We start from the raw sequence: 24348 nt of genomic DNA on the forward strand, positions 1-24348 counted from the left end.
ACTGGACCCTGAGGCTGGTCCCTCACACACTGAGCCTCACATTCACACACACTTCAGCTGGGTCTGGATCACTGGACCCTGAGGCTGTCCCTCATACACTGAGCCCCACATTCACACACAATTCAGCTGGGTCTGGATCACTGGACCCTGAGGCTGTCCCTCATACACTGAGACCAAACATTCACACTCACCTCTGCTGGGTCTGGATCACTGGACCCTGAGGCTGGTCCCTCACACACTGAACCCTCACATTCACATTCACTTCAGCTGGGTCTGCATCACTGGACACTGATACTGGTCCCTCACACATTGAGCCTCACATTCACACAATCTTCAGCTGGGTCTGGATCACTGGACCCTGAGACTGGTCCCTCACACACTGAGCCTCACATTCACACATACTTCAGCTGGGTCTGGATCACTGGACCCTGAGACTGGTCCCTCACAACACTGAGCCTCACATTCACACACACTTCAGCTGAGTCTGGATCACTGGACCCTGAGACTGGACCCTCACACTCTGAGACTCACATTCAAACACACTTCAGCTGGGTCTGGATCACTGGACCCTGAGACTGGTCGCTCACACACTGAGCCTCACATTCACACACACTTCAGCTGGGTCTGGATCACTGGACCCTGAGACTGGTCCCTCACACACTGAGCCTCACATTCACAGACACTTCAGCTGGGTCTGGATCACTGGACCCTGAGACTGGTCCCTCACACACTGGGCCTCGCATTCACACACACTTCAGCTGGGTCTGGATCACTGGACCCTGAGACTGGTCCCTCACACACTGAGCCTCACATACACACACACTTCAGCTGGGTCTGGATCACTGGACCCTGAGGCTGGTCCCTCACACACTGAGCCTCACATTCACACACACTTCAGCTGGGTCTGGATCACTGGACCCTGAGACTGCGCTCTCACACACTGAGCCTCACATTCACACACACTTCAGCTGGGTCTGGATCACTGGACCCTGAGACTGGTCCCTCACACACTGAGCCTCACATTCACACACACTTCAGCTGGGTCTGGATCACTGGACCCTGAGACTGGTCGCTCACACACTGAGCCTCACATTCACACACACTTCAGCTGGGTCTGGATCACTGGATCCTGAGACTGGTCCCTCACACACTGAACCTCACATTCACACACACTTCAGCTGGTTCTGGATCACTGGACCCTTAGACTGGTCCCTCACACACTGAGCCTTACATTCACACAAACTTCAGCTGGGTCTGGATCACTGGACCCTTAGACTGGTCCCTCACACACTGAGCCTTACATTCACACAAACTTCAGCTGGGTCTGGATCACTGGACCCTGAGACTGGTCCCTCACACACTGAGCCTCACATTCACACACACTTCAGCTGGGTCTGGATCACTGGACCCTGAGACTGGTCCCTCACACACTGAGCCTCACATTCGCACATACTGCAGCTGGGTCTGGATCACTGGACCCTGAGACTGGTCCCTCACACACTGAGCCTCACATTCACACACACTTCAGCTGGGTCTGGATCACTGGACCCTGAGACTGGTCCCTCACACAATGAGCCTCACATTCACACACACTTCAGCTGGGTCTGGATCACTGGACCCTGAGGCTGGTCCCTCACACACTGATCCTCACATTCACATACAATTCAGCTGGGTCTGTATCACTGGAGCCTGAGGCTGGTCCCTCACACACTGAGACTCACATTCACACACACTTCAGCTGGGTCTGGATCACTGGACCCCGAGGCTGGTCCCTCACACACTGAGCCTCACATTCGCACACACTTCAGCTGGGTCTGGATCACAGAACCCTGAGGCTGGTCCCTCACACACTGAGCCTCACATTCACACACACTTCAGCTGGGTCTGGATCACTGGACCCTGAGACTGGTCCCTCACACACTGAGCCTCACATTCACACACACCTCAGCTGGGTCTGGATCACTGGACCCTAGGACTGGTCCCTCACACACTGAGCCTCACATTCACAGACACTTCATCTTGGTCTGGATCACTGGACCCTGAGACTGGTCCCTCACACACTGAGCCTCACATTCACACACACTTCAGCTGGGTCTGGATCACTGGACCCTGAGGCTGGTCCCTCACACACTGAACCCTCACATTCACATTCACTTCAGCTGGGTCTGGATCACTGGACTCTGAGACTGGTCCCTCACACACTGAGCCTCACATTCACACACTCTTCAGCTGGGTCTGGATCACTGGACCCTGAGACTGGTCCCTCACACACTGAGCCTCACATTCACACACACTTCAGCTGGGTCTGGATCACTGGACCCTGAGACTGGTCCCTCACACACTGAGCCTCACATTCACACACACTTCACCTGGGTCTGGATCACTGGACCCTGAGACTGGTCCCTCACACACTGAGCCTCACATTCACACATACTTCAGCTGGGTCTGGATCACTGGACCCTGAGACTGGTCCCTCACACACTGGGCCTCGCATTCACACACACTTCAGCTGGGTCTGGATCACTGGACCCTGAGACTGGTCCCTCACACACTGAGCCTCACATACACACACACTTCAGCTGGGTCTGGATCACTGGACCCTGAGGCTGGTCCCTCACACACTGAGCCTCACATTCACACACACTTCAGCTGGGTCTGGATCACTGGACCCTGAGACTGCGCTCTCACACACTGAGCCTCACATTCACACACACTTCAGCTGGGTCTGGATCACTGGACCCTGAGACTGGTCCCTCACACACTGAGCCTCACATTCACACACACTTCAGCTGGGTCTGGATCACTGGACCCTGAGACTGGTCGCTCACACACTGAGCCTCACATTCACACACACTTCAGCTGGGTCTGGATCACTGGATCCTGAGACTGGTCCCTCACACACTGAACCTCACATTCACACACACTTCAGCTGGTTCTGGATCACTGGACCCTTAGACTGGTCCCTCACACACTGAGCCTTACATTCACACAAACTTCAGCTGGGTCTGGATCACTGGACCCTTAGACTGGTCCCTCACACACTGAGCCTTACATTCACACAAACTTCAGCTGGGTCTGGATCACTGGACCCTGAGACTGGTCCCTCACACACTGAACCTCACATTCACACACACTTCAGCTGGATCTGTATCACTGGACCCTGAGACTGGTCCCTCACACACTGAGCCTCACATTCACACACACTTCAGCTGGGTCTGGATCACTGGACCCTGAGACTGGTCCCTCACACACTGAGCCTCACATTCGCACATACTGCAGCTGGGTCTGGATCACTGGACCCTGAGACTGGTCCCTCACACACTGAGCCTCACATTCACACACACTTCAGCTGGGTCTGGATCACTGGACCCTGAGACTGGTCCCTCACACAATGAGCCTCACATTCACACACACTTCAGCTGGGTCTGGATCACTGGACCCTGAGGCTGGTCCCTCACACACTGATCCTCACATTCACATACAATTCAGCTGGGTCTGTATCACTGGAGCCTGAGGCTGGTCCCTCACACACTGAGACTCACATTCACACACACTTCAGCTGGGTCTGGATCACTGGACCCCGAGGCTGGTCCCTCACACACTGAGCCTCACATTCGCACACACTTCAGCTGGGTCTGGATCACAGAACCCTGAGGCTGGTCCCTCACACACTGAGCCTCACATTCACACACACTTCAGCTGGGTCTGGATCACTGGACCCTGAGACTGGTCCCTCACACACTGAGCCTCACATTCACACACACCTCAGCTGGGTCTGGATCACTGGACCCTAGGACTGGTCCCTCACACACTGAGCCTCACATTCACAGACACTTCATCTTGGTCTGGATCACTGGACCCTGAGACTGGTCCCTCACACACTGAGCCTCACATTCACACACACTTCAGCTGGGTCTGGATCACTGGACCCTGAGGCTGGTCCCTCACACACTGAACCCTCACATTCACATTCACTTCAGCTGGGTCTGGATCACTGGACTCTGAGACTGGTCCCTCACACACTGAGCCTCACATTCACACACTCTTCAGCTGGGTCTGGATCACTGGACCCTGAGACTGGTCCCTCACACACTGAGCCTCACATTCACACACACTTCAGCTGGGTCTGGATCACTGGACCCTGAGACTGGTCCCTCACACACTGAGCCTCACATTCACACACACTTCACCTGGGTCTGGATCACTGGACCCTGAGACTGGTCCCTCACACACTGAGCCTCACATTCACACATACTTCAGCTGGGTCTGGATCACTGAACCCTGAGACTGGTCCCTCACACACTGAGCCTCACATTCACACACACTTCAGCTGGGTGTGGATCACTGGACCCTGAGACTGGTCCCTCACACACTGAGCCTCACATTCACACACACTTCAGCTGGGTCTGGATCACTGGACCCTGAGACTGGTCCCTCACACACTGAGCCTCACATTCACACACACTTCAGCTGGGTCTGGTTCACTGGACCATGAGACTGGTCCCTCACACATTGAGCCTCACATTCACACACACTTCAGCTGGGTCTGGATCACTAGACACTGAGACTGGTCCCTCACACACTGATCCTCACATTCACACACACTTCAGCTGGGTCTGGATCACTGGACCCTGAGACTGGTCCCTCACACACTGATCCTCACATTCACACACACTTCAGCTGGGTCTGGATCACTGGACCCTGAGGCTGGTCCCTCACACACTGAGCCTCACATACACACACACTTCAGCTGGGTCTGGATCACTGGACCCTGAGGCTGGTCCCTCACACACTGAGCCTCACATTCACGCACAATTCAGCTGGTTCTGGATCACTGGACCCTGAGACTGCTCCCTTAAACACTGAGCCTCACATTCACACACACTTCAGCTGGGTCCGGATCACTGGACCCTGAGACTGGTCCCTCACACACTGAGCCTCACATTCACACACACTTCAGCTGGGTCTGGATCACTGGACCCTGAGACTGGTCGCTCACACACTGAGCCTCACATTCACACACACTTCAGCTGGGTCTGGATCACTGGACACTGAGACTGGTCCCTCACACACTGAGCCTCACATTCACACACACTTCAGCTGGGTCTGGATCACTGGACCCTGAGACTGGTCCCTCACACACTGATCCTCACATTCACACACACTTCAGCTGGGTCTGGATCACTGGACCCTGAGACTGGTCCCTCACACACTGAGCCTCACATTCACACACACTTCAGCTGGGTCTGGATCACTAGACCCTGAGACTGGTCCCTCACACACTGAGCCTCGCATTCACACACACTTCAGCTGGGTCTGGATCACTGGACCTTGAGACTGGTCCCTCACACACTGAGCCTCGCATTCACACACACTTCCGCTGGGTCTGGATCAATGGACCCTGAAACTGGTCCCTCACACACTGAACCTCACATTCACACATACTTCAGCTGGGTCTGGATCACTGGACCCTGAGACTGGTCCCTCACACACTGAGCCTCACATTCACACACACTTCAGCTGGGTCTGGATCACTGGACCCTGAGACTGGTCCCTCACACACTGAGCCTCACATTCACACACACTTTTGCTGGGTCTGGATCACTGGACCCTGAGACTGGTCCCTCACACACTGAGCCTCACATTCACACGCACTTCAGCTGGGTCTGGATCACTGGACCCTGAGACTGGTCCCTCACACACTGATCCTCACATTCACACACACTTCAGCTGGGTCTGGATCACTGGACCCTGAGACTGGTCCCTCACACACTGAGCCTCACATTCACAAACACTTCAGCTGGGTCTGGATCACTGGACCCTGAGACGGGTCCCTCACACACTGAGCCTCGCATTCACACACACTTCCGCTGGGTCTGGATCAATGGACCCTGAAACTGGTCCCTCACACACTGAACCTCACATTCACACACACTTCAGCTGGGTCTGGATCACTGGACCCTGAGACTGGTCCCTCACACACTGAGCCTCACATTCACACACACTTCAGCTGGGTCTGGATCACTGGACCCTGAGACTGGTCCCTCACACACTGAGCCTCACATTCACACACACTTTTGCTGGGTCTGGATCACTGGACCCTGAGACTGGTCCCTCACACACTGAGCCGCACATTCACACGCACTTCAGCTGGGTCTGGATCACTGGACCCTGAGACTGGTCCCTCACACACTGAGCCTCACATTCACACACACTTCAGCTGGGTCTGGATCACTGGACCCTGAGACTGGTCCCTCACAATCTGAGCCTCACATTCACACACACTTCAGCTGGGTCTGGATCACTGGACCCTGACACTGCTCACTCACACACTGAGCCTCACATTCACACACACTTCAGCTGGGTCTGGATCACTGGACCCTGAGACTGGTCCCTCACACACTGAGCCTCACATTCACACACACTTCAGCTGGGTCTGGATCACTGGATCCTGAGACTGGTCCCTCACACACTGAGCCTCACATTCACACACACTTCAGCAGGGTCTGGACCACTGGACCCTGAGGCTGGTCCATCACACACTGAGCCTCGCATTCACACACACTACAGCTGGGTCTGGATCACTGGACCCTGAGGCTGGTCCCTCACACACTGAGCCACACATTCACACACACTTCAGCTGGGTCTGGATCACTGGACCCTGACACTGGTCCCTCACACACTGAGCCTCACATTCACACACACTTCAGCTGGGTCTGGATAACTAGACCATGAGGCTGTATCTCACACACTGAGCCTCACATTCACACACACTTCAGCTGGGTCTGGACCACTAGACCCTGAGGCTGGTCCATCACACACTGATCCTCGCATTCACACACACTACAGCTGGGTCTGGATCACGGGACCCTGAGACTGGACGCTCACACACTGAGCCTCACATTCACACACACTTCAGCTGGGTCTGGATCACTGGACCCTGAGACTGGTCCCACACACACTGAGCCTCACATTCACACACACTTCAGCTGGGTCTGGATCACTGGACCCTGAGACTGTTCCCTCACACAGTGAACCTCACATTCACACAAACTTCAGCTGGGTCTGGATCACTGGACCCTGAGGCTGGTCCCTCACACACTGAGCCTCACATTCACACACACTTCAGCTGGGTCTGGATCACTGGACCCTGAGGCTGTCCCTCATACACAGAGCCCCACATTCACACACACTTGAGCTGGGCCTGGATCACTGGACCCTGAGGCTGTCCCTCATACACTGAGACCAAACATTCACACTCACTTCAGCTGGTTCTGGATCACTGGACCCTGAGGCTGGTCCCTCACACACTGAACCCTCACATTCACATTCACTTCAGCTGGGTCTGCATCACTGGACACTGAGACTGGTCCCTCACACATTGAGCCTCACATTCACACACTCTTCAGCTGGGTCTGGATCACTGGACCCTGAGACTGGTCCCTCACACACTGATCCTCACATTCACACATACTTCAGCTGGGTCTGGATCACTGGACCCTGAGACTGGTCCCTCACAACACTGAGCCTCACATTCACACACACTTCAGCTGAGTCTGGATCACTGGACCCTGAGACTGGTCCCTCACACTCTGAGACTCACATTCAAACACACTTCAGCTGGGTCTGGATCACTGGACCCTGAGACTGGTCCCTCACACACTGAGCCTCACATTCACACACACTTCAGCTGGGTCTGGATCACTGGACCCTGAGACTGGTCCCTCACACACTGAGCCTCGCATTCACACACACTTCCGCTAGGTCTGGATCAATGGACCCTGAAACTGGTCCCTCACACACTGAACCTCACATTCACACACACTTCAGCTGGGTATGGATCACTGGACCCTGAGACTGGTCCCTCACACACTGAGCCTCACATTCACACACACTTCAGCTGGGTCTGGATCACTGGACCCTGAGACTGGTCCCTCACACACTGAGCCTCACATTCACACACACTTTTGCTGGGTCTGGATCACTGGACCCTGAGACTGGTCCCTCACACACTGAGCCTTACATTCACACACACTTCAGCTGAGTCTGGATCACTGGACCCTGAGACTGGTCCCTCACACACTGAGCCTCACATTCAAACACACTTCTGCTGGGTCTGGATCACTGGACCTTGAGACTGGTCCCTCACACACTGAGCCTCACATTCACACACACTTCAGCTGGGTCTGGATCACTAGACCCTGAGACTGGTCCCTCACTCACTGAGCCTCGCATTCACACACACTTCAGCTGGGTCTGGATCACTGGACCCTGAGACTGGTCCCTCACACACTGAGCCTCGCATTCACACACACTTCCGCTAGGTCTGGATCAATGGACCCTGAAACTGGTCCCTCACACACTGAACCTCACATTCACACACACTTCAGCTGGGTCTGGATCACTGGACCCTGAGACTGGTCCCTCACACACTGAGCCTCACATTCACACACACTTCAGCTGGGTCTGGATCACTGGACCCTGAGACTGGTCCCTCACACACTGAGCATCACATTCACACACACTTTTACTGGGTCTGGATCACTGGACCCTGAGACTGGTCCCTCACACACTGAGCCTCACATTCACACGCACTTCAGCTGGGTCTGGATCACTGGACCCTGAGACTGGTCCCTCACACACTGAGCCTCACATTCACACGAACTTCAGCTGGGTCTGGATCACTGGACCCTGAGACTGGTCCCTCACAATCTGAGCCTCACATTCACACACACTTCAGCTGGGTCTGGAACACTGGACCCTGACACTGCTCACTCACACACTGAGCCTCACATTTACACACACTTCAGCTGGGTCTGGATCACTGGACCCTGAGACTGGTCCCTCACACACTGAGCCTCACATTCACACACACTTCAGCTGGGTCTGGATCACTGGATCCTGAGACTGGTCCCTCACACACTGAGCCTCACATTCACACACACTTCAGCTGGGTCTGGATCACTGGACCCTGAGGCTGGACCCTCACACACTGAGCCTCACATTCACACACACTTCAGCTGCGTCTGGATCACTGGACCCTGAGGCTGGTCCCTCACACACTGAGCCACACATTCACACACACTTCAGCTGGGTCTGGATCACTGGACCCTGACACTGGTCCCTCACACACTGAGCCTCACATTCACACACACTTCAGCTTGGTCTGGATCACTGGACCCTGAGACTGGTCCCTCACACACTGATCCTCACATTCACACACACTTCAGCTGGTTCTGGATCACTAGACCATGAGGCTGTCCCTCACACACTGCGCCTCACATTCACACACACTTCAGCTGGGTCTGGATCACTAGACCATGAGGCTGTATCTCAGACACTGAGCCTCACATTCACACACACTTCAGCTGGGTCTGGACCACTGGACCCTGAGGCTGGTCCATCACACACTGAGCCTCGCATTCACATACACTACAGCTGGGTCTGGATCACTGGACCCTGAGACTGGATGCTCACACACTGAGCCTCACATTCACACACACTTCAGCTGGGTCTGGATCACTGGACCCTGAGACTGGTCCCTCACACACTGAGCCTCACATTCACACACACTTCAGCTGGGTCTGGATCACTGGACCCTGAGACTGTTCCCTCACACACTGAACCTCACATTCACACAAACTTCAGCTGGGTCTGGATCACTGGACGCTGAGGCTGGTCCCTCACACACTGAGCCTCACATTCACACACACTTCAGCTGGGTCTGGATCACTGGACCCTGAGGCTGTCCCTCATACACTGAGACCCACATTCACACACACTTCAGCTGGGCCTGGATCACTGGACCCTGAGGCTGTCCCTCATACACTGAGACCAAACATTCACACTCACTTCAGCTGGGTCTGGATCACTGGACCCTGAGACTGGTCCCTCACACACTGAGCCTCACATTCACACACACTTCACCTGGGTCTGGATCACTGGACCCTGATACCGGATATGTATCGAATGAGTTCGGACAATGGCTGGGTTTTCCTGCAGATAGTGAGCCTCAGTATGTTTTCGGTGAAGGAGAGCTTGATGAAAGCGACACTATTTTACTTTTCAAAAAGTTAGAATCACATTGCTGTCACAGTGCCCAATCGGACCTGCGGTCACAGATATCTGACAGCAGTCAATGGCCACCTGGGTCATTTCTTCCTGAGAAGAGTCTGCAGCTGTCCACACACCGTGCTACTGGTTCTCATTGCCAGTGGTGTTGTTACTCTGCAAACACCATTGTACAGAGACAGTGGGAAAGGGGACTCGCTGCTGGACACACCACCGTTCACAGACACCAGGACAATGGACTCACGGCCACAATCGACATCACTTCAGTTCCAATAAATTCCACAGAGCCGCAGGTGATGGAGAAGCTGTTCGTGAACTGGAGAATGGAAACTTTCAAAGACAATACATGCTGATTGATATAATGATCTGTTTATTATTCTCCAGGATTTTCCACACACAAAAACCAATACAGTTATCATTCACTTCCTGATATTCTTCAGCTATTAAATCGAAAGGTGCATTCTCCTTTTACACTTCCCTGGGATAACCCACGTGTTCTGATGTTCATCCGGCAATAAACATTCCATGGTCACAACATCCTAAACCTCAATGCTGGGACTTGTATCTCTTTGTGTCCAGGAGCATGATTTAATCCAATTAAACTGCCACTGCTGTTATAACCCACTGTCTACATAACCCTCTTCTACCTTGTTCACAGACACTTACATAGGAAACCGCAGGCCTTGTCAGATATTGCCCAGTGTTATGTCTGAAGAAGCCTGGGCCTGAGTTGTAGCCTGCTGAGGTTCAGGTAAAATATAACTCAGGATACGATGTGTGATGTAAGGCAGATCTAATGTTGGGAATTGCTCTGAACTTTTCTTTCCTGAACTAAATTAAATATTATTCTCAGAGGATACTTCAACCCATTTTTCAGCTCATCTCTGAATTTAGTCTGGGTTACTGCATAAATACACGTGTTTGTACAGCAGCTTAAAAGCAGCAGCATGTAGCTGGTATAGTCTGCAATATACATCGGGTCATTGTAATCTGTAGAATAATAGTGGTTTGTAATTCGGTATAATAAGAAATATATCACATAGGTTGTCCAGAGCAGTATGAAGTTACCGGATATAGCGAAGAGTAAGATGATGGATTTCCTTCGGTTCTCCATCTCCGGATCATTGTGATTCACATCTTTCTTGCTGCCCCTCAGCCTCCTGCGGATTCTGCTGGCCGCCAAAATGTATCCTACAGTCAGAGCATTGAGCAGCAATATCAGGAATATTGGGAGCAGTGGGGTTAAACAGCGGTTAATCCAGTCAAATGTTACCCAAGCAGTTACAGTGTAATACTCGGGTTTTTCAAGACAGCCCCAGGGTACATTGTCGATTGTATAGTAGGGTTCATATATAAAGAGCCAGGGGATGTTTTTTATACAGAACAGCAGGCACACGGTTCCTATAACCAGGGATGCAGTTTTCTCGGTGCAATATTTAGTCCTCAGCTTCTGGCAACAAATGGTAACAAAACGATCGAAAGTGAAAGCGATGGTTAACCAGACAGAAATATCGGTGACTGCACGCATCAGCGCTAGTTGGAAAGAACACACAGGTGTGATGAGCAGGAAGGTATTCGGGAAATAATATCCATTAATCCGAATCAGTATCACATCAGTGAAAATGACCAGTAGATCCGCCGCTGACATGGTCACCAGGTAGCGAGTGATACATCTGGAGAGACCGCACTTTCCCCGGGACAGGATCACAATCGTCACCACATTAGCTGTAAAAGGGAAACACACAGGAACAGGGAATCAGCCGTCAGGTTACAGCAAGGGAGCCATTTACACAGGATTTGGTGTGAAATGTACTTTACTGCAGGATCTGGGGACTGGAACTGAACTCTTTACCGCTGCTAGAATTGTCTAGCAGAACAGGATTTTAACATACAATTGCAATGTTAAATATCTGTGAGTGTGGGGTAAATACCCGAAAATAAACGATTCACAAAGAGTATAGAATATACAAATAGACTCTGGAAATTTCTTCGGAGCTGTTACCCTTCTGCCACTGCAACTTCGGAGAAAGTGGTGTAGAAATCCACCGGAGATCCGAGTAAACTGCTGGCCATTTAAATGTGTGAATAAATGGACAGTGTGAGAAGGAGTTATGGATAATTGTGAAAAGAAGCAGTTCAGTGACAGAGGAAGAAATGAGCAGAAAACTATTTGAAAATAAGTCACGAATGGTCAATTCTAAATTGGGAGATGTTTGGGGAGCGGTGAGAATAACGCCTGACCGAAATGCAGTGAATACTAAAGGGAACAACCGAGTGTGAGACAAAGTGCGGGATTTGGGTCCGTGGACAGGAAAGGGGAGCGGATACAAGGTGTGGGTACGGAATGGCTCAGAGTTCTCATGTTGTATTCGCAGACTGGAGGCGATGAGTAAAGACCTTTGGACAAACTACTGTCAAACACCACGATAATAGGGGAGTTGGTATGTTTCAACTCAACCAAGTTGCAACAGTTACGTTTATAATCCACCAGATAAACATTTAATCTGAACAACTGACTTCTTGCCTGGAAGTCTCAGGTCTTTACATTGGTGTCTTGTACAGTGCAACCCCCATCTGGACAAACTCTAACAATAACCACAAGGGGGAGAAGTTCAGATGTGATCATGAACATGCAACTTTATCTTGCACCTTCTTCTGTGATCCTAGGAAAAATATACATTCCAAAGTACATAATGGCACAAGGGACATAATCTTCTCCTCGCTTTTGACGCCTCTAATAATGGAGCAAACCTCAGAGGGAGTTGTGGTTGGCGATCTCTAGACCGAAGCAAAGATACAGTACAAGTGACAATAGAGGCTGCAGTCCAGCCCAGGAGATAGCTGCCGAGATTCAGCTTCAGAAAGGCTCCGTGGTAAGGTCTTAGCTCTGAATTGGCAGAATCCATCTTTAATATTAATCCGGCACATAGCAATATGGAGAATCTGTCTCTCTGGTGAGAAAGACTGGTGGAAAGTACATCCCAGCGGATGTGGGACATTATATGTACCTGAGCTTCCAGCACAATCTATCAACAATGTAAGATATGCTCAGAAGTGTTTAATTCGGATTCCTTTGGTGTGCAGGATAGTGTGACATATAGCAATTGTTCCAACTTGATATACGTAATGAGCTCGATGTGTTCATTTGTAAAGAAATAGAGACAGGCAGAGAGCGAGAGAGAGACTACATATACAAAAGAAACATCGGCACTGAAAAGATATCCTGAACAAGATAAGGCGGCTGGTGTAGAAATAATTAACTGCATTCCCGTTCAACTGTGTTTAGACAATACAGTCTTAGCTGGGAATTAAATCACATGGTATATAAGATTAATATAGTTAATTATGAGTGTGGGGGGGGGCGGCGTCTGGTTACCACGGATACAGAAGTATAATGAAAATCTAAACAGAAAAATAGACAAAGTAACTCTGAATCAAACACAAGAGATGGGCCGTCCTGTGCTGTTTACAAGACGGAGGTGGGCCTCCTTCTTGAACGGCTGCAGTCCGTGTGGTGACGGTGCTCCACAGAGTTGTTAGCTGGTGAGCTGCATGAAATAATGGCGAAGATATCAGGAGATAATATTTTCGACTGGGCTTTGCAAATGGCCAAATCTGTCAGTACTTTATGTATCTGATGTATAGAGCCTCATAAAAGTTGCTAAAATCATGTCCCCTGTTCAGTATTTGTCAAATCACTGAATTAATTCAACAATTGTAACATTATTACAACAACAACAATAATTTCTACTTATATAGCGCCTTTATAAAACATCCCGAGGCGCTTCACAGGAGTGTTACAAGACAAAACAAATAAATTTGGCACCGAACCACATAAGAATAAATTACGACAGATGACCAAAAGCTTGGTTAGAGGGAGGTTATAAGCACTGTCTTCAAGGAAGAAAGGGAGGTATAGAGGCGGTGAGGATTTAGGGAGGCTGTTCCAGAGCTCAGGGCTCGGACAACTGAAGGAACGGATACTAATGTTTGAGCAGTTATAATCAGGGATGCACAAGAGGCTAGAATTTGAGGAGCGCAGACATATTGGGGGCTTGCGATGTTGAAGCAGATTACTGAGATAGCGAGGGACGAGGCCATGGAGGGATTTGTACACAGAAGGAGAATTTTGGAATCGAGGTATTGTTGAACCGGGATCAATGTAGCTCAGCGAGCACAGGTGGGATTTCGTGCGGGATTGGAAATGAACTGGCGAGTTTTGAATGAGCTCATGTTTACATAGGGTAGAATGTAGGAGGTCAGCCAGGAGTGTGTTGGAGCTGTACAAACTCGAGGTAGTTAAGGCATGGATGGAGGTTTCAGCAGCAGAGGAACTGAGGCAGGGGCGGAGACGGGCAATGTTATGGAGGTGGAAACAGATGGATTTAGTTATGTTGCAGATATATGGCCAGAAGATTATTTCCCGTTCTCATAGGATAGCTAGATTGCGAACTGTCTGGTTCAGTCACAGACAGAACACGGGAGAGGGATTGAGTCGTTGGTTATTGAACACAGTTTGTGGCGGGACCCAAAGAAAATGCCATCGGTATTCCCAATATTGAATTGGACAACATTTCTGCTCAACAAGTACTGAATGTCGGACAAGCAGTCTGCCAATTTAGAGACCTTGGAGGCCTCGAGAGAAGTCGGGGTGAGGGAGAGCTAGGTATCAGCAGCCTACATGTGGAAATTGAAGCTGTGTTTTCGGATGATGTCGGCAAGAGGCATCATATAGTGGAGAACAGGAGGGGGCCAATGATAAATTCCTGGGGAACATGATATGCAACGATTTATCGTGAGAATAGAAGCGAATGCAAGTGATGTTCTGGCTACGATTAGGGAGATACGGATGGAACCAGGCATGTACACTCCCACCCAGTTGGAGAACCATTGGTGGAAAATGGAGTACTCAACCATATCAAAGGCTGGGACTGGTCGAGAATGATGAGGAGGGAAAGTTTATCTTTGTCAATGTCACAAAGGATGCCATTTGTGAGTTTGATAAGAGCAGTTTCGGTAGTGTGGCATGGTGGATACCAGACTGAAGGGTTTCAAACATGGAGTTCCGGGAGGTGACAACATGTTCAAGGACTTTGGAGTGGAAATTAAGGTTGGAGAGGGGGCGATAGCTTGCAAGGCCAGTGTGGTGAAGGGTTGTTTTTTGAGGAGAGGGGTGATGACGGTAGATTTGAAGGAGAGGAGCTTGGTGGGAATAGGGTCAAGATCAAGTGAGCAGGAAGTGGGTCTCATGGATAAGATGAGCATGGAGAGGTCAAGAGGGGCAGATCAGGGAGAGACTAGAGAGAGATGCGACTTCATGGCTAGGGCAGGGTGGAAACTTAGGGGATGTTTGACCCGTTGGGCTAGAGGAAGGAAGAGAAGTGGCAGAGGCAGCTGATTGGGTGGTCTCAATCTTTGAGACAAATAATTCCATGAGCTACTCACACTTGTTGTTGGAGGTGAGTGTGGTGGAGACTGGGGAGAGGAGTTTAACAAGAAGGTTAACAGTCGAGAATAGTAGCCGGGGGTTATATTTCCATTCTAGCACGATGTTGGAATAGTGAGCAGTTTTAGCAGACACGTGTAGGGCCCGATAATACTTTATTCAATCTAGCCAAATCTGGCGTAGAATGGTTAAATCAGTTGTCCGACACATCCGTACAAGTCTGCGGGCCTTGTACTTGAGTGAGCGAGACTGAGGGCTGTACCAGCGGAAAGGCCAGAGTGAGAGAGATTAATTGTTTTAATAGGAAATAGGGCATCAAAGGTGATGGTGAGGGGATATTTGGGGAGATTGGTGGCTGTAGAAATGTCATTGCCAATTAATTCATTATCTCCTCGGTTTAAGCAGGGTCACAGTTTAAATATTGGTGATACCTGATTAACAAATATTCTCGTAACAAAACGATTTGACAATTATTCTTGTTTCTAATTGCAGCTGCTATATAATGACAGGACAAAAAGGGAAACAATGTCCTTCTCTCACTGAATCCAATCACCTCTGTTGCCAGTTACAATTAAAATATCATTACTACTGTGTCTTAATGTTTCTATTTTCCAAGCTCTCCATCCCTTCAATCTCCGGTTCCACTGCCTGTGCAATGTCCCAAATATAATCATTACATGTGTGTATAACTGACTGCAAATGTTTAAAAATGAAATTTGTGGCTACGGACCATAACTGTGCTTGGTGCACGAATTCAGCTCTGAATAAATACATCACCACTGTGGTTTCAGGATTTCCTTAAAACACAACCGTATTTGTCAGAAATGGCGTGAAATAAAACACGTGTATTTTACACTCCAGCAAAGTTAATATGCGCTTTCACTGTTTGTCAGAAGATGGTTTCTGCAACTTCGTAACATACCTTGTAATGTAACTAAATGTATATATATACTACAGCAAGATCCACAAATACAACATCTGGTTGTTAAAGTTGGCTAAGGTTTGCGTTATTCGGAAAAACTGCATTGGGAAAGTCATACGATTGTCAGTCTAGATTTTCGACAGGGTATCAAACCCAAAAACTTCTGATTCAGATGGGAGCCCCGGCTGTTACATTTAAAGGCCAGGTAGATAAGTTAACCAGAGCATGCAAAGAGGAGAACATTAGCGAGGGGTTCCTGACGCTGCTAACGATTAACTGAAACAATTCCACACTCTAACGACATCCCACTGTGTGAATACTGGGCTCATTCTCACTGAGAACCGCATTGCTCCGAGACATTCCATGTAAAACAATGTTAGATTTTCAGTTGGAGATTCAAAAACATTGTAACGTCAATAAACATCTCGCAAAGTTTGGAGGGAATGGAGGAAAGATATTCTCGGAATTTCCGATAGTGACCCAATTCTGACAAATAATCACATCAGGACCGACAGAACAATGACTAGGCCCTCGAGGTAATGCAGCGAGACACGGATTTATGCAATCGGTAACCTGTTAAAATGAGTGATGGAATCTCTATGGGCTGCAATAATATCATCGGACATTTTTTCCTGTAGAACATTCAGATACACTGAAATTGGACCTGCGATTACCGGAAATCTCATTGCAGAAATGATGACTCTGGTGCTTGACGTATAGGAACGCAGGATTAGATCATTCTGCCCCACAAGCCTTTTCCACCATTCCAGTAGACCATGGGTGATCGGCACCCTCACTCCAATTACCGTCTTAGTTCCATATCCCTTGATACCCTGACCTGAACAAATCTATCGATCAGAGTCTGTAAATTTACAATTGACCATTAATTGACAGGATTTTGGAGAACGAGTGTAAATTTCGACTAAACTTTGTGCGAGAAAGTGTTTACTGATTTCACTCCTAAACGGCCGAGCTCCAATTTTAAGATAATGCCTTCTGGTTTAGATTACACCGCCATCGGAAACAATTTCTGTGCCTACACTATCGAACACTTTATCTATTTAAATAGCTCGGTTATATCACGTTTCACCCTTCTAAACACAATGGAATACAAGGCAAGGTTATGTAACCTTTCCTCATATTTGAATACTTTAAACCGTGGTATCAGTCTGGTTAACTTGTGCTGAAACCCCTCGAAGGCCAATCCATCTATCCTGCGATATGTTGCCCAAAACTAACCTATATATTCCAAATGAGATCTGACCAAATCTCTGTACTGCGAGAACAGCACGTCCTCAGTTGTAAATATCTTCCCCCTTGTGATAAAAGCCAAAATTCTCTCAACATTTATCCCGATTCTGTGGTTCCTTCCGTGCAACCAACTATCGATCCAAGTCGTAAGATTACAGCTAATTACGTGGGTTCCCATTTTTATGAATAATAACTGAAAAACATTATCAAAGCAGGGACTTAACTGAAAATGTAAGACAATTTGAGACGATGGGAACAGACATTCCAATGCACCGAGTACTGATCATATTTATTGTTAAAATTACCGCAGCTGACAAAATATTGAATGGAAATAACAATTTGGCGCTTTTGCTTCACAAACTAAGCACGTCACCGGGAACACCAATTACCACGCTGAGAACTGGAACACCACAAATGGTAATAAAATAAATCAAACTGTATTGATCTCTGAGAAATGATGGGGACTCTTGGTGCGGCACATGTTACAACGGACCATTTGAGCTGATATATTCAGAGATACTCTTAGTAATAGAGGGGCGAAGCTTGCAGTAGTATCATTAAGCTGCATTGATCCTGAGATTTGTGAGAGTCAGCGGGACAGTGAGACAACTCACTTCAATCTGTTCTCATTGAGTAACCTCTTCAAACAGACTCTGCAGAGTGTTAAAAACAACAGCCGTAATATTGGACTTTAAAGCTGATCATGTTTCTTCAAACACAAACATGCAAGGCAATTTATTAGTGCAGGGTGGTCGGAACTCATGAGACATAATGTGAGATTTCAGTTTCCCAACTGAAGTGGGAAAGTTAGTCAGCGGTACAATGGGTGATAAAACACACCGGTTCGATACCCTGGGCTCTGCCACATAAACTGTAAATGTGAGGTAGAGGAATGTAACACAGACACAGATTACAGGGCGATATGACAGATGTGTTTAAAATTATTGACAGGATGGAAGAAGATAGATAGAAGCAGACTGATTTCAGTAGATGTGTGTTGCAGAACGGGGCGCTGTAGAAAGAAGATGAAATAGAAGACAATGGAACAGAGACAAGAGAGAGCGGGAGAAGCTTTTTTATACAGGGATTGGGGCGGAGGTGGAGTTCAGTCACATGGATAGAGGTTGAGGCAGAAACTGTCAGAATTCAAAGTAGATTGGGTCCGTGGCAGGAGGGAGAGGCGAGAAAGGGATATGGAGACCGGGTGGGTAAATGTGACTAGAAATTCCTCTATCTCTCAGTATCTGAAGCGAAATTAAAGTGAATGTGTGTGGATCACCGAGCAGACAGATTTACTGAGGGTACAGTCGATGTTCGATCACCCTGCAAGCGTTTGGTCTGAACAATAAATTTGTCCGGTTAGTATAAAGGGACCATGACCCGGCATGGAGACGTTGCTTTGGTTAAAATGCAGGTATTGAATCTAAAACGGGTTTTTAAATGTGGACAAACCCAGGACAGCTGCATAGAGTGCCGCTGCCTTGTTTCAATCGCTCTCTCACAGCACGGATTCCCGGTCTGACCTGTACCGCTGCAGGAATGGATGTGACAGAAACCAGCTGCCTCCCACCGGCTGAAGGCAGAACAATCTCCGCCGGGAGGGTGAAGGCGAGTCTGAGAACAGGCTGGTCACCGGTCAGTGGAGAAGATGAGGGAGAGAGTCTGTGTTCCTGCATGGAGCACAATCCCACACTCGGCATGGACTGTGATCACCAGGAATAATATCCGGCACTTTGCTGGAACCAGACCGAGAACAGCGGGTAGATTCTGATTAACGGGACTGAACAAATCCCGGTCCTGACTGTCCGAATTCCCTGGTATATGTCCATGATCGGCTGTCAGTGTCTGTCTCCACAGCGGGAGTCAATGGAGCATTTTACAACACGCTGAATGTTCAGTAAAATATAATCTGTCAGATATTACCGAGTGTTACGGGAAAGGAAAGCAGGCACGGAGACATGGGATTAAAATAATCCATTGAATCACTCATTGCACGATTCTCAGACAAAAACCGAACCAGTTTGAAAGAATTTACATGGGGGAAATAATCTGAAGATTTTATGGGGGGGGGTTAAAGAAAATTAGAAAGGCAACAAATGATCAGTCACTTAAAACGCAAGAGCGGGAAATACAGTCACTGACTTTCAGCCTTTTAATTGAATTGAAAAGAATAGTTTAAAAATATAATGATTGAAATTAGAGCAGGAATAAAGTTAATCCCAACTTTATTCACGACGTTAGTAACGGAATATAATCACTTACCGGGGATTCCCACGGCTGCTATAATCGGATAGTAAATCATTACCGCCTGTATAACTGGTGGTAACACGGAAAATGGATAGGCGACGGCCGGAACTCTCATTCTGTCCGAGAAGTGATGATGACTCTTGGCACTGAACACAGGGCTCCAACTGACGGTGAGATGAGAGCTGAAGAGAAAAACGTCATTATAATTGCGGGAGATTTCCCGTGGGACCATGAAAGATCAGGAGCATTGATATTACTTCCAGTCATTTGGCAGCGCGTCAACACCCTTCACAGTAATGTTTGTGCTGCACTAATTATATCCAAACTAATAATACAAGTGTTTGACGTGAAACCACCCAAAGATCGGAGTGATATTTTGCTCACATTTCTAACTAACAATGTACAGAAAGCCGGGCTCTGCCGGCAATGCTGCACCACATTTAACAGAAGCAGCTCCAGTTTTCCTCCTGGTATGTGAGACGGTTAAATCCTGTCGATGCACCAACTGAATTCCCCGAATTCTGAAACATGTTTCAATGTTTACACCACTCCGGGCGTTCGTCACTCATCCGTCTCACTGTGGGAGTTCTGGTTGGCAATTGAATCAGAAATATATGTCTTTAGCACGGAAGAGGTCGGGCATTGCACTAGCACCTTGCAGAAAAATGAATGTAAATTATAGTGTAAAAAGTTGCTGAATTAATAGCGCAGAAAATGCAGTCTCATACTACAGCTCACTCACTTATTTTGCCTGCATATCGTAAAATTGTCAAAATAATGCTTGGTGATGAAGTGCAACAAGAAATTGCAAAAAGTCCGCTGTCTGACCATACAATTCGGAGAAGGATAAATGATATGTCATCGAACATTGAAGAAAATGTATCCCAGAAATTTACAAACTCGAATTTTGCTTTGCAAATCGACGGGTCGGTCGACATTATTAGTAAAGCACAATTATTATCATTTGTTCACTTCATTAATGAAAACGAGATATTGCACCAATTTCTGTGCTGGAGAGAACTTCCAGAAAATACTAGAGGTCAAGACATGTTTGATTCTGTCAATTCATATTTAGAAGACTTCACAATTTCATGGGACTCATGTGTTGTAATCTGCACGGACGGTGCTCCATCTATGGTGGGACATGTCAAAGGATTCATTATCCTCGCAAAAAAAATAATACCAAGCATTCCCTTGGCCATTAGTAACCAGTCTCGAGGCCCTTAGCAGCCGGTCCCCTGGCCCTCAACCACCAGTCCCATGGCCCTTGACAACCGGACCCAAAGCCCTCGGTAACCGGTCCCATGGCCCTTAGCAACCGGTCTCTTAGCACCTTCACAACCGGTCTCTTGGTCCTTCACAACCGGTCTCTTGGCCCTTCGCAACCGGTCTCTTGGCCCTTAGCAACAGGTCTCTTGGCCCTTAGCAACAGGTCTCTTGGCCCTTAGCAATTGGCCCCTTGTACCTTAGCAGCATGTCTCTTGGCCTTAGTAACAGGTCTCTTGGCCGTCAGCCATCAATCACTTGGCCCTTCGCAAACCGTCACATGGCCCTTAGCAACCGGTCTCTTAGCACCTTCACAACCGGTCTCTTGGTCCTTCACAACCGGTCTCTTGACCATTCACAACCGGTCTCTTGGCACTTCGCAACCGGTCTCTTGGCCCTTAGTAACCGGTCTCTTGGCCCTTAGCAACAGGTCTCTTGGACGTCAGCCATCAGTCACTTGACCCTTCGCAAACCGTCACATGGCCCTTAGCAAACGGTCTCTTGATCTTAAGCAACCTGTCCTTTGGCCCTTAGCAGATGCTCCCTTGGCCCACAGCAACCAACACTTGGCCCTTAGCAACTGGTGCTTCGGCCCTCAGCCACCAGTCCCTTGGCCCTAAGTCACCGGTCATTTGGCCCTCAACAACCTGTCTCTTGGCCCTCAACAACCGGTCCCTTGTTCTTTAACAACCGGTCCCTTGTTCTTTAACAACCGGTCCCTTGTTCTTTAACAACCGGTCCCTTGTTCTTTAACAACCGGTCCCTTGTTCTTTAACAACCGGTCCCTTGTTCTTTAACAACCGGTCCTTTGTTCTTTAACAACCGGTCCCTTGTTCTTTAACAACCTGTCCCTTGTTATTTAACAACCAGTCCCTTGGCCCTTGGCAAGTTGTTCCAAGGCCCTCGGCAACCAGTCTCTTGACCTCGGCAACCGGTCCCTTGGCTCAAAGCAACTGGTCTCGTGACCCTCTACCACCATCACTTTGCCCTCAGCCACCAGTAACTTGGCCCTCTGCAACCGGTCCTTTGGTCCTTAGCAACCGGTCCCGTGGACCTTAGCAGACAATCCCATGGCCCTTAGCCACCAGTCCCATGTCCTTGGCAACAAGTTGCTTAGCCCTCAGCAGCTGGTCCATTGCTGCTCAACAACCGGACTCTTGCCACTTAGCAGCCAACCCTTGGCCTTCAGCAACCGGTTCCTTAGTCACAGGTCCGTTGGCCCTCAGCAACTTGGTCCTCAGCAATCGACCCCTTGGCCCTCAGCAACTAGCCCCTTGGCGGTTAGCACCCAACACTTGCCACTTAGCACCAGGTCCCATCGCCCTGAGGAACAGGCCCTTAGCCCTCAGCCACTGGGCGTTTCGCTCTTAGCAACAAGGAACTTAGCCCTTCGCAACCTGTCCCTTGGCCCTTAGCAACCGATGCCCTAACCTTAGCGACAAGTCGCTTGACACTCAGCCGCCCGATCCTTAGCCCTCAGTCACTGGTTCCTTGGCCCTTAGCACCCAGTTCCTTGGCCCTCAGCAATCAGTCCCATGGCTCTTAGCAAACAGTCTTTAGGCCCTTCGCAGCCGGTCCCTTGGCCCTTAAGCAGTATAATATGGCTAAATGTAAGGTTATCCACTTTGGTAGCAAAAACAGGACGGCAAATAATTATCTGAATGGTGACAGATTAGTAAAAGGGGAGGTGCAAAGAGACCTGGGTGTCATGGTACTTCAGTCGTTGAAGGTTGGCATGCAGGTACAGCAGGCAGTAAAGAAACCAAATGGCATGCTGGCCTTCATAGCGAGGGGATTTGAGTACAGGAGTAGGGAGGTCTTACTGCAGTTGCACAGGGCCTTTGTGAGACCACACGGTGAGTATTGTGTGCAGTTTTGGTCTCCTAATCTGAGGAAGGACATTCTTCCTATTGAGGGAGTGCAGTGAAGGTTCACTGGGATGGCAGGACTGACATATGAGGAAAGACTGAATCGGCTAGGCTTATACTCACTGAACTTAAGAAGAATGACAGGGGATCTCATAGAAACTTTTTACATTTTGATGGGACTGGACAGGTTAGATGCAGGAAGAATGTTCACGATGTTGGGGAAGTCCAGAACCAAGGGTCACAGTCTAAAGATAAGGGGTAAGCCATATAGGACTGAGCTGAGGAGAATCTTTTTCACCCAGAGAGTTGTGAATCTGTGGAATTCTCTACCATCGAAAGTTGTTAAGTCCAGTTCATTGGGCATATTCAAAAGGGAGATAGATGTCACCCTTGCAGCTAAAAGATCATGGGATATGGAGACAAGGCAGGGGTGGGGTACTGAGGTTGCATGATCAGCCATTTTCCATGTTTCTTGGCTCTTAGCAACTGATCTCTTGGCCGTTAGCAGCCAACACTTGCCACTTAGCCCTCAGCCACTGGTCGTTTCGCTCTGAGCAGCAAGGTACTTGGCCTTTAGCAACCAGTCCGTTGCCCATAGCAACTGGTCCCTTGCTGCATAGCAACCAACACTTGGCTCTTCGCAACCGGTGCCTTGGCCCTCAGCCACCAGAAACTTCATGCTCAGCCACCCGATCCCTAGCCCTCAGCCACCGGTCGTTTCGCTTCTGGCAGCAAGGCACTTGGGCCTTACGAACCAGTCCTTGTCCCTTAGCAACTGGTCCCTTGTTCCTTAGCAACAGGTCCCTTGTCCCTTAGCAGCTAGGCCATTGGCCTTTAGCAACTGATCCCTTGGCCCTTAGCAACAGGTCGCTTGTCCCTTAGCAACTAGGCCATTGCCCCTTAGCAACTGGTCTCTTGTCCCTTAGCAACTGGTCCCTTGTCCCTTAGCAACAGGTCATTTCTCCCTTAGCAACTAGGCCATTGGCCCTTAGCAACTGGTCACTTGGCCCTTAGCAACTGGTCCCTTGTCCCTTAGCAACTAGGCCATTGGCCCTTAGCAACTGGTCCCTTGGCCCTGAGCAACTGGTCCCCTGTCCCTTAGAAACTAGGCCCTTGGCCCTTAGCAACTGGTCCCTTGTCCCTTAGCAACTGGTCCCTTGGCCCTTAGCAACTGGTCCCTTGTCCCTTAGCAACTAGGCCCTTGGCCCTTAGCAACTGGTCCCTTGGCCCTTAGCAACTGGTCCCTTGTCCCTTAGCAACTAGGCGCTTGGCCCTTA

The 24348-nt window shown here is 49.2% G+C and overlaps 1 protein-coding gene across 1 annotated transcript; it reads right to left on the reverse strand.

Moving 5' to 3' along the window:
- Positions 1-10744: 10744 nt before the first annotated feature.
- Positions 10745-20052, reverse strand: LOC139245238 (probable G-protein coupled receptor 139). Its single transcript, XM_070871140.1, has 2 exons — positions 19953-20052; positions 10745-11796 (listed from the first exon to the last, which is right to left on the reverse strand). The coding sequence occupies exons 1-2, from the start codon at positions 20050-20052 to the stop codon at positions 10865-10867; spliced, it is 1032 nt and encodes a 343-aa protein (XP_070727241.1). The 3' UTR covers positions 10745-10864.
- Positions 20053-24348: the final 4296 nt, after the last annotated feature.

The sequence above is a fragment of the Pristiophorus japonicus genome, unplaced genomic scaffold, assembly GCF_044704955.1.
Source record: "Pristiophorus japonicus isolate sPriJap1 unplaced genomic scaffold, sPriJap1.hap1 HAP1_SCAFFOLD_216, whole genome shotgun sequence".
NCBI lineage: Eukaryota > Metazoa > Chordata > Chondrichthyes > Pristiophoridae > Pristiophorus > Pristiophorus japonicus.

Excerpts from the sequence above, each read along its gene's own strand:
- LOC139245238 (XM_070871140.1), bottom strand. The coding sequence starts at position 20,052 with ATGAGAGTTCCGGCCGTCGCCTATCCATTTTCCGTGTTACCACCAGTT. Across the intron at positions 11,797-19,952 it reads AGCAGCCGTGGGAATCCCCG|CTAATGTGGTGACGATTGTG; the intron begins GTAAGTGATTAT and ends TCCCTTTTACAG.